The sequence below is a fragment of the Mytilus trossulus genome, chromosome 7 (genome assembly GCF_036588685.1).
Source record: "Mytilus trossulus isolate FHL-02 chromosome 7, PNRI_Mtr1.1.1.hap1, whole genome shotgun sequence".
In the NCBI taxonomy this organism is placed as follows: Eukaryota; Metazoa; Mollusca; class Bivalvia; order Mytilida; family Mytilidae; genus Mytilus; species Mytilus trossulus.
This window is the reverse complement of record NC_086379.1, coordinates 72,817,376-72,829,664: the sequence shown is the minus strand read 5'-3', so window position 1 is coordinate 72,829,664 and position 12,289 is coordinate 72,817,376. Positions and strand designations below refer to the sequence as shown.

The window sequence follows — 12,289 nt, the reverse complement described above, 5'->3', positions numbered from 1 at the left end:
CAAAATGACTTCTGAATTTCTCTACAGACACACAAAACTAACTGACCAACTGACATACTAGTTCAATTAAGTGTATTATGTATACACAAGGAAATGAAAGAAAAGAAAAACGCAATTGTCAAATTGTATGTTTTCCTTGATTAGACGGAAGAGTGTGATTGAGGACAAGTGTTTATCTAAATACTTTAAATAATTTACTTAAGACTGACGTACAATAATAACCTATTAACTAGAACAACTTACTTCCTCTGAAAATCTTCCTTCATTCTGTTCATAGACAATTCAGTCTGTTGTAATTTATTCTCTAATTCTGTTGTTCTGAAGTATAAAAAAGATTTATTTCTATAAAGGTAACCAGATGCTCCGCAGGGCTTAGCTTTATACACCCACAGAGGTTGAACCTTGAACAGTTGCGGCAAGTACGCCCACAACATTCAAGCTTGATACAGCTCTGAATTTGGATTGTGATTAAATAGTTGACTCAGCATAGGTTTCTGACACAGAATGAATGGTCTAATGAACTTAAATTTTATTTTGCTTTTGAACGATACACTATGCTGTTTAATATTAATCCTCTCCAAAAAAAAATATTTGAAGAAATTTTCTTTTTAATTTCTGAAATCTGAAATTAGAAAAATTGTACCAATGCCCCTTCAATTCTAATAAAGTTTGCAACAATAACTACTCAAAAATACATCATAAAATGTTAATATTATAAAAAATAAAATGACATAAAGTCATGGTTCAAATTAATATTAATTAGTAGTAATTTCTAAAAATAAATTTACAGCTAATCATCTCAAGACAATCATCTTTTTTTTTTTTTTTTACATAACTTTCAAGCAGTGTAAGGGAGGTAATCAAATAGACATAACAGTATTCTTTAAATGGAATTGGATTACCTCCCTAACACTGCTTTTAAATTGTCCTTTAAACAGAAAAACCCTTGTTTTTCCCCTTTTTGCCCCTAATTGCTAAATGATTTGAGCTATAACCCCCATAAGATCCCATATGGAAACTTGTGGTATAATTTCAGAGAGATGTATACACTTAAACACAAGTTATTGACTGGAAACTACAAATATACTTATTTAGGCCCCTTTCATGGTCCCTAATTCCTAAACCTTTGGGACCATAATCCCCAAACGGAATCCCAACTGTTCTTAAGTGGTATTGAACCTTTTGGTAAAAAATTATAGAGATCCATTCACTAAAGTTATTGTCCTGAAACTAAACGCATCTTTGGACAACGACGCAGACAACATGATAGCATTATATGACGCACAAACTTTTTGCAGTCCTAAAAAATTTGAAACTGACTTATTCTTTGTTTCCATTCTCAATTCTATTCTATTCTTTACTAAAAACCTCCTGTTTTATTGTTATTGAGAAACATGAAATTATCATGTTTACATTGCTTAAGAATTTTAATGTCTGTCTGTCTAAAGTTTGTCAGTTTGAATATCTGACTGTCTGGAGTTTGTCAGTTTGAATGTCTGTCTGTCTTGAGTTTGTCAGTTTGAATGTCTGTCTGTCTGTCTTTCATGTACTTACTTAGCAGTATACATAGCTTTACAATCAGCCAACTCCCAGTCTTTCTCTTTCAATATTTTATCTAGCTGTGAGTCTGTCTGTATGTTTGTCTGTACTTACTTAGCAGTATACATAGCTTTACAATCAGCCAACTCCCAGTCTTTCTCTTTCAATATTTTATCTAGCTGTAAGTTGCTTGTTTCCACCTGTTTATATTCATCTGAATTCTTCTTTTGCATTGACTTCATGATTTCTAATTCCTTTGCAAGTAACTTGGCCTGAAAAAGAAGGATTTTTCTTATTATATAGTTTGGAACTTATAGATTCCTTGAAAGGTCAAACAAACCAATATGCAAGTGTATAACAGCAATGGTGGAAAACATCAATGTATATTTAATCTAAATCTGTCAAATAAAATGAAGAGTGCACATGCTGAAATGTGTCGACTATGCGTAAATGCACGGACACGGAAACTCCATTTTTCAATCTTTCAAGAACCATAACTCCTGAACTTTAAAAGTCAAAATCGCCATTATTGAACTGGACTTTCATTTAGTTGTCAGTAACAACATATTAAAATTTTAAAAGCTTTGGTTGAACGGTTCATGAGTTAATGCACAGACAACATTTGATTGCTGCCCACCCGTCGTACAAGCCCAAATCAATAACCGACATTTTTGTCACAAAAATCCGGTTAAACATATCATTGACCAATGACCCCCTCACCAATTAACAACAAAAATGAGGCCAATGTTCAAAAGAACCCTGACAGACAGACATGTTCACCTCACAATAGTTCCATACTCTAAATATATTTGACCTATTGCTTATAATACTTGAGAAATAGACTAAACTACAAAAACTCTATGAAACCTGCCAAACAGACATGTAAACCTGAAATCATTTCATAAACAAAACATAGTGGTCCTATTGCTTACAATATCTGAGAAATAGACCAATAGGCAATACACAACAACTTAACATTGTTCAAAGAACCAATAAGTTAAGGTCATGGAGACTAAGGTCAGATGAAACCTGTCAGACAGACATGTACCCCTTATAATCATTCCATATACCAAATAAAGTTGATCTATTGCTCATAGAACAAATATATGGACTTGACCACATAACTTTAACCTTGATCACAGATCCAGGGAATAAAGAAAGGGTCAGGTAAACCCTACCTGACATACATGTAGATGTTGCAAGGAACTCATACCAAATATATGAATCACATTACTCATCATAAGGGAGTATTTCACTGAACAAAAACACTGTAATTTTTTTACAAGCAGTCACTGAACCATGAAATGAGGTCAAGGATAATGGACATATGACAGACAGAAACTTGGTAACAAAAGGTATATGCACACAAGGTATGAAGAATCCAGTCTTCTACATTCTGAATATAAAGCTTTAAACAAAAGCTTTAGCCATAATGATTGCCATTGTCACAACTGCCACTGCCAGATTGTAATACCTATGTATCACAAATTGCTTTTGTCGCAGGAAAAACTAGAGGCTCTAAAGAGTCTGTGTCGCTCACATATTCAAGATAATAACCAAAAATAGCAAAATTTCCTTAAAATTACCAATTCAGGGGGCATCAACCCAACAACTGGTTGTCCGATTCATCTGCAAATTTCAGGGCAGATAGATCTTGACCTGATAAACAATTTTACCCCATGCCAGATTTGCTCTAAATGCTTTGGTTTCAGAGAATTAAACAAAAATCTACATTTTACCCCTATGTTCTATTTTTGGCCATGGCTGCCATCTTGGTTGGTTGGTCAGATCACCAGGCACACATTTTCTAAACTAGATACCCCAATGATGATTGTGGCCAAGTTTGGTTAAATTAGGCCCAGTAGTTTCAGAGGATAAGATTTTTGCAAAAGTTAACGACGGACGATGACAACAGATGACAAACGAAGGATGCCTTTGGATCAGATGACCTAAAAATGTGAACATCAAATGATGTAGTCTACCTTATGTTATGTGATGATTTAAGATATTGTACTTGTTAGATCATTACTTCCTGTAAAGAAGTGCAAAACTTTACAATGGTTAATTTGGTCTTCTCAAGTGGTGTGTTCCGAGTGATTTTCTGTTTACGTATTCTGATATAACTTGTGGCCGGAAAGAACAACCAAAATTGTCAAAAAATAAATTTCCTTTATTTCATTGGATAAACAAAAATTCTTTCTTTCCTTGGAAGAACATACATATCTATTCATATTCATTCATGAAAGAATGTCAACTAAAATGTCATCAGAATTTACTAAATTTATTTTAAAGTTATCAAACATGTTGGACGAACAAGATGTTTCTAAAATAAAGTTAGTGATACAATTGAATTGTGAAGGATTTGCTTTTGACAAAGAATTTTCAGATCTCAAGTTTCCTTCTGATTTGTTCAGATATCTATGGAAAAGATATTATTTTTCCAAACAGGATCTGGATCCATTAATCGACCTTCTGGACACCATTGAACAATATGATATAGTCCGTCTAATACATCAACATACAGGAGAGGCTATCTAAGGTTACAAAATACAATTTAACTTTGGAATGTAAATAATTGTACATTATTTGTTTTTAATTATTCATTGTGACAAGCTTATTGTGATTAACTACAGAAGTGATAAGACTAGAAACCCTAAACAAACAGATATGAGGAGAACAATCATCAACTGTAAAATAACTGTACATGTATTGACTATTTACGTAAAATTCCTCTTCACCAAATGATTACATTATGCACTAAAGACAGTCTAAAACTTAAAGGACTTAAAAATAGAAATAAAAACAGTGTTGACAGTTCGTGAGAAGACATTTCATGATTTCATCCTAACAGGAAACATTATTCTGACAAATAGCAGATCTTTATCTATCATGACTTGCAAACATAGCTAACAATTAAACACTAAAAAGGATTTGAAATTAAAAATGAACAGATCAACGCTTATGAAGGTAATATTAATCACTGAACATTAAGTGACTAGTTATCATTTATTTATCAAAAGGAACTATAAAATAACTCAAAATATTAATGTTAACTCATTTTGTGATTTACCATAAAATATGTATTTATAGACACAGATGATGAAATAAATTTGATTTTGTCTGCACTTGTATGATTTTTCATATGATGGAATGATATTCTGCATTGCTCTATAAATAAAGGTACATTGAAAGTAAAAAGTATGCATAAATCTGAATGAAAAAGCTACATTATCATTTTCGATTAAGGCGAATAGGCTGTATAAAGGGGGAAAAAAAGTTGTTAGAATTAAGTAAACTACAATAAAATCTGTAAACATGATCTGTGATATACAAGAAATTGAATGACTTACCATCTACACAACAGAATAAAGTTTTAAACAATGGACCCATCATATAAGGTAAGCTAAAGCTCTATGATGAAAAACAACACACAGAAACATCATAAAATTAAATTTGTCGAAGAGTTCTTTAACAAGCACAGTATGACACTTTCCAAACACAGCACTTCATGATTCAATGTTCCAAATCTGACAAAACCATATAAGCTGTTACCCATTGGTGGCCACAGGCTGTTGACAGACAGACATGTAAACATTGCAATATTTTACATACAAAATATATTATTCATAATAAGTAAGAACATTATTTGGTAAGTTACCACTGGTAACTGTATAGGTAATTAAGCACTTGATGAACCATGACATTTTTTCATGGACCAGACTAAATCTTCACAACAAAGGGCATCTGTATACAAGATATTAAGTCATCTACTATCTAAAACTAACTTTCATCAATATAAAAAAAGAAGATGGGGTATGATTGCCAATGAGACAACTCTCCACAAGAGACCAAAATAACACAGCAATAAACGACTACAGGTCACCGTACCGCATATCGCATAGTCAGCTATAAAAGGCCCCAAAAAGACAATGTAAAACAATTCAAACAAGAAAACTAATCAAGGTCACTAGATTGGCATCACTATGTAAAACAATGACAAATGAAGGAGCTAATTAATAGAAGTTCAAGTATAAGAACATTACTAGTCTGTAGCATAATCATTTCTATCAATCTATAAGTGTGTGTTGTACTAGTGTCAAGAGTGGCTGCATAACAACAATAGCCTTTAAGAGCCCATTTCCTTATAAAGGAAATGTAAAATGACAATCTGTCAAAGTGTTTCAGATTATAAAGTGATGTATCTTTGTGGTCTCCTGGTTTTTCAAGAGATTGATTAATAAAAGACAGATCTTCCCGTATGATTTATCATTTCGGGTTTCCTTTACAAAATTGGGCAAAGAAATTAAATCTAAACTGGATTTTTTTTAAATTTTTTTTATGCTCACTTTATGCAAGTTTTAATCATTCTTGAACTCACCAGTTAGTCCAGATAGAATTTTTGACTCGCCTTGGTGAGAACCCTGCCCATATTTTTTTATTTTTTTCGAAACCATAAAAAAATAATAAACTATATTACTGCTCCTTACCTTCAGTTCATATTCTAGAACTTTACTGTTCATTTCATTACTGTTAACTCTGAACTCGTGTTCTCTCTTCTTCAGAACATCTTCATAACCTGTTGTTTTACAAAAATATATAACATTTAAATCTACTTTACTCTTTTCTATGTGTTTACTCTTTTAAATGGCTGTCAGTGTTCATGTAGGTATTTTATTTAATATCAACTTGAGAAGAAATTTTCCAGATGTCTATTTTCTCACAAAATCTTCAGGAAGGTTGAAAAGAAATGGCGGTTTATATACAGGTACTTATGGTTGATTTTAGATTTTAAATTGTATTACAAAAAAAAGGTCTTGCAAAACCTAAATGTGAAAGCCATATCTTTTTATCCAGTATTCTGCTAGGTGTTTTAAAACAACTTACACTTTGGAAATTGCATAACAGATGGACATGATGGTTTTAACCCAGTTTTGTAGTATAAACCAAAAATTATAATTTTCTTACTGAATAAGGTAATGTTTTCTTAGAGAGATTAAATGAAAATATAATATGTTATTTTGTGATCTTCTTGAAGTAACTATAGCAACAGTGTCATTGAAAATAGCTATTTAAATTTTACCAAGAATTACAAGAGCAAACTAAATTTTAACAAGGATTTGAACAAATTAATAAATAGTCCAAGATGATGCCTTGTTAAATCAATTTGCAAAAAACACACAAAACAGAATAAAATATTCAAAAAGTTGATGAAGGTAAAATCTTTGTTAGTTCTAATTTTTGAAGGGTCAAACTCAACATATATAAATACATGATATGATTTGCAATGAGACAATTCCCCACCAGAGACCAAATGATGTAGAAGTTAACAACCATAGGTTACTATATGGCACCACAATGTTAATTCTTTTATCATGATATAAGTGATAAGTATTTTCAGATTAAAGAAGGTAGAAAAGACAAAACGGGGGAATAGAATGTTGCATTATATGATAAAAAAAATATAAAATACCACAAATTCTTAATTACATCAGTCAATTATCTCCCTTGTATTTCTTGTTTATACATTAATCATGATCATTCTAGACTTATGAAATAGAACACATCAATAATTTACTTGTTTCTAATTCCCTTCTCTGAGTATCAAGCTCTTCTTCAACTTCTGTCATTTTCCTCTGAAGATTTCTTTTAAACTGCTCAAATTCTTTTCTTTCATCTTGTAATTCAGCATCTTTATTGCTATAGTAAAGGATTTTTTTTTTTTAATGAACAAGCAATTCCTTATTTCAAGCTTTAGATACATAAAAAGTGTTTTTTGACAAAAATAATCTTAAGCCAAAGGCTGAAAATACCAAGTAACTGGGCTAATAATGAATGATTGAGATCTATAAAAACTAGTTTAACCACACCAAATTTGCATGTCCCTGTGTTAGGTAAGGAATCCTATCAAGGGTAATGGTGCGTCATACATATTGTTTTTCTTTCTTTTAGAAATACACAAAATGTAAAGGTTGATGTTTTGTGTTGTTTTTAATTTATTCACAATTTTTGTAAACCATGGAAAATTTAGAGCTTGACATATTTTATAGACCCCTGTTGAGTGTCAATGAATGTCTTTTTTTGGTTATTTTTAACTTTGGGTTGTTGTCTCTTGTTCATGTAACTCCACAAAATTTTGTTATTGATAAAATAGTATAATATATGAAATACCATTTAAATGAGTCAACTTCTGCTTGTTTTTCCTTGAGTCTTTGTTGATAATGTCTCTGTAACTCATCCTTAGCTTGGTTATCTCTAGCTATCACTGATTTCAAGTCATCTATCTGTATCTTTAGTTCACTTGTCTCACCATTCTTCATGCTCAGTTCAGTTTTTAGATCTATATAAAAATGAAAAAATAGTAAAAAAAATATGACTTGTCGATTATGTCCTGCACATTTATCACAAATTACAAATGAAAAAAAAAAAAAATTGTATTGTTTTTAGTTTTGGTAATTTGAATAAAGTTTTAGTATGTAATAAATCAAATATGAGAATTTAATACAAATGAGAGAACACAAATTTGACAGCTTGTTTCCCATTTTAAAGATATCAATGGGAAACATGAGAAACATAATAAAATATGACCAATTATTCCAGGTTATCACAACTGTAGTCAAGATTCACACATAGTAATGGTATATCTGAGTATGCTAGATTTATTCTTAAAGCAAATTAAATACTATTGAAAGAAATCTGTGAAGACAGCCCAATCACAACCTCAAGTTGAGTTTAAACATATTTATTTATAGTGGATTGGGAAACAAGTTTTGCAACTTATATTAATCCCTTTCCACTTTGCGGGTGCGAGTGCTGCCTTGTAGCGGCATTAGCCTACTCTTTTTCGAAATCTACAAGGGTGTCTTTAATGTGCAAGAGATATGGCTCTCTCTTAACACAGGTCAGCCATTTATCGTCCCCTTCCGACAGACTATCATCTTTTCCTCAAGACCATACCCGCAAATTGTGTCAAGGGAGAGCCGAAATTTATTCCTGAAATTTTCATCCCGAACGGGAATCGAACTAGGAACCTTTGTGTTTGTAGTCCAATGCACTAACCACTACACCACGGCTCTCTTTAGTTAAAATATGGTCACTTACCTACAAATATTTTATCATATCTGTCTAACTCTTGATCTCTCTCTTCTAAAAGCTTTAAATTATACTTAAAATCTTCCTTCAACTTCTGAAGTTTGGATTTTTCTTCATTTAACTGTTTGTCCTTTTCTACATAAGCTGCTTCTAATGTTTCCATTCTTAAAAGAAAATACAAATTAAGTCTATGAGTAGGAGATTAATTAAATGAGATATTATGTACCTCTATAAGACAACATATAAATCTGAAGGTCACCTTAATTGTTTATGAATAGTTATATACAAAATATATGCAAAAGATGAATGAAAATACTGTTAAATCATATAAAACATTGGGGGAAAATAATATTCAATGAAAATGTCCAGTACTAAAACAAGCCTATCATATACATGAACATGCATGGTAGCTTAAAACTTAATTTGTTTGGTACTTTTCTTAAAAGTTGTCGTTCTTATCAATTATAAAAGTTTTCATAATTTCATAAATATAAAAATAACAACCTTTTACATATATATATTAAAAGTAAACATCAAGTGGCTATTTAGTGACCGTAAGTTACTAACTTCTATATCATTCTGTTTCTGGTGCAGAGTTACATGTATACCATTGGCATTTATACCACATCTGCTTATTTCATGTACAAAAAGATAACAAATGAAGCTGTTCATGTCTTAGAAGGACTAAAACACTAAAAAAACAGACAAATAAGAGTACAGAAGACACAACATTGAAAACTAAAGACTTAGCAACCCAAACCCCTCCAAAACTGTGGATGATCTCAGTTGCTTCGGAATGGGTAAGCCGATCCTGCTCCACATGTTACACCCGTCGTGTTGCCTTTGTTATTACAAATCCGGTAAATAGTCTAACTCAGTAGGACAAGTTAAGTTTCAAGTTAATGTTGCCACAAATTACTGTAAGCCAAAACTTTAACCTGATAAGAAACAGATGGACAGACAGACGCAGAGTCCAGAAAATATAATACCTTGTTGAGACAAATGATATAAGATATAAGTACAGAAAACAATTTAATATGGTCTCTGTCTTTGATGGGTAAATGAACTATTATGAGTTTCTTTAAAATTCTTTAACCAGAACCACTGCAATATTTGCATTAAAACCTCAAAATAAGAATGAATCTATAGTACACAGATACAAATGGACAAACAGACGCACAGAACGAAAATCATAATGCCCCTACTAAGGTGGGGCATATAAACACAGATACAGGTAAATCTTTAAATAGAAAGTTTACAGAAAGATGAATTCATGACATTAAATAGCTCATATTTACTTTTAAGACAAGTGAGTTGAAAATAAAGAAACCTTGCACATGTACAATGTATAATCTACCTGAGCTCAGTTACTTCTTTCCATTCTCTTTCTTTCTGAGCAGCCAGTTCTTTCCAATTACTCTTCCTTTCTGTATTGTCTGCCATTTTCTTCAATTAAAACTTTTTTTTTAATCAAGATGGATAAAATATCTGAAAAAGGTTTAATAAATAGGTATATGCATCAACACACTCCATTTCTCAAAAATAAATAATGAATAGAATAATATTCATCTAAACAAAAGGTTAGGGCTAAGTTAGTTTATACTGAAATATTAGTAATCTAAGAGTTAGAGGACATAATTTTATTTGGAATACTTTCTCCCTTGTTCCTGTTGGCCCAGAAAATATTTATTATTTGTAAGGAGCAATCCCCATACTGTAAAGTAAGCTATAAAAGCCCAAACATGGCAAAATTTAAAACAATTTGATGGTGAAATCTTTAGACCTTATAGTTATTTGGAAATCTGCGCCTCTTGAACAATTGACGTCAAATAACAATCATGTTTGCATTGTAGCATTATACATTTTCTATTGTGACATCAAAATTATACAGGAACCTTTGTGATGTCCAGCAATACATCATTGCTGGAATAACGTCTTTTATCAGGAAAGATCATCAATTTCACAGGCCTTAATTACATCATTTACCAGATAATATTCATGTCTGTATCCCTGCTCATCAAAAGTTTCCAGCACTTTTAGAATCGCCATTCTATAGGGTAGTATAGAAATAATTTATGTTTCGTAAGAAATTGTATGTAATCTTAATTCCCATGCGACTGAGGGAGCATATAGGTGACCATATTAATAGATTTCAATTTCCCAAATATTTTGCATCATCAAATCAAACTTTTTCACCCGTTTGCTCAACATGTGTTGGAAGTGACGATGCCTACATTTTGGTCCCATGGTGATGGAAGTCACATGACAGATTCAACTAAAAACTGTATCTTGGAAGTGTGGTATGGCAGACAAATAGCGATAAGGTGTATTGCCTGACTACAGCACAGGGACACTTATCCAAGATTGTTTGGGATGAAAATATATGTGTTGGAACATAATGTTTCCAATGACCTTTATCTATAACATCTTTTAAATTATTAAAAAATGTAATGTCAGCCATCTAGTTGTGAGGAAATATAAAGAACTGAAAAAGGCCAATGGCCGAAACATCTTGAAAAATTGGTTTATTGATACAATTATATAAAGAATGTTCCATATTGGAATTTTGAAAACAAGGATGAAAATATATGCCAGTCGACTGTAATGCTTTATAAATTGTGTTAATAGCTATAAGTCAGTTGACAGGTACATGTATGCTCTATTAATACCAGGATTTCTGCTGGTGGTCACAAATTTTTGCAATTTGTGAAAAAAATAATAATTTCGATGATTAAATTTTATCATTTACAAAAGTATTGCAAAAGAAATCGAACCAGGAACCTTTGTGTTAGTAGTCTGATGCACTAACCACTACACCACGACTTTTAAATGATAGGCCAGAAAAGAAAACTGTTGTTATGAGGAAAAATGTTAAAAAGCAAGACAAATCTGCGATTTAAAACTTTATCCATTGACTTTGATATAGATGATATGATTTGAGTGAGTACATCAAAGTTGTTTGAGCAACACGACATATTTCAATCATAGTTTTACGTCTCAACTTTTTGATTAACTAATGTACAATCGTCTAGAAAAGAAACTGTCATTATGAAAAAATCTATGCAAAAGATTGGTAACTACCCCTTGAATGAGAGTAACCCTTCTATGTAATGACTACACCTGACCTAAAATGACGGATAAATTTCAAGTGATAAAAGCTTTTCTTTTGTTGTAAAAACACTCTTGAGTACAAAAGGCACATATTTGTTTAAAAAAAATATTTCACAAATAACTGTTCAAATTGAGAAAGGAAATGGTGAATATGTCAAAGCGACAACCACTCGACCATAGAGCAGACAACAGCAGAAGGCAACCGATGGGTCTTCAATGTAGCGAGAATTCCCGCACCCGTAGGTGTCCTTCAGCTGGCCCCTAAAAAAATGCATAATAGTACAGTGATAATGGACGTCATACTAAACTCCGAATTATACTGTACATCTTCCTAGTATTATATGGGCAAAAATTGTACAAGTATATTTCGGGATGTTTATCTTCTATATTATTAAAAGTAAGTGGCCTCCTCTTTTAGAAAAATTGTCCGAAATATAATGAATTTCACCCTTTTAAGTTTTAAAAAAGTTCTTCTTTTTAAAAGTAAATGTTTAGTGTTTGTTCATTACAATGTAGACTCTAAGGTAAGTTTGAGAGAATAATCATAGAC

The 12,289-nt window shown here is 31.7% G+C and overlaps 1 protein-coding gene across 2 annotated transcripts in view; it reads right to left on the bottom strand.

The window, feature by feature from the left end:
* Nucleotides 1-12,289, bottom strand: part of LOC134725759 (coiled-coil domain-containing protein 57-like) — a 37,346-nt gene that overhangs the window by 23,401 nt on the left and 1,656 nt on the right. For both annotated transcript variants that reach the window (XM_063589883.1, XM_063589884.1), the window contains exons 2-8: nucleotides 9,986-10,116; nucleotides 8,638-8,792; nucleotides 7,708-7,876; nucleotides 7,115-7,236; nucleotides 6,027-6,115; nucleotides 1,654-1,811; nucleotides 244-318 (exon numbers count right to left, since the gene is read on the bottom strand). In XM_063589883.1, the coding sequence (XP_063445953.1) occupies nucleotides 244-318; nucleotides 1,654-1,811; nucleotides 6,027-6,115; nucleotides 7,115-7,236; nucleotides 7,708-7,876; nucleotides 8,638-8,792; nucleotides 9,986-10,071 (854 nt within the window). In that variant the 5' untranslated portion in view covers nucleotides 10,072-10,116. The remainder of the gene's footprint in view (nucleotides 1-243; nucleotides 319-1,653; nucleotides 1,812-6,026; nucleotides 6,116-7,114; nucleotides 7,237-7,707; nucleotides 7,877-8,637; nucleotides 8,793-9,985; nucleotides 10,117-12,289) is intronic.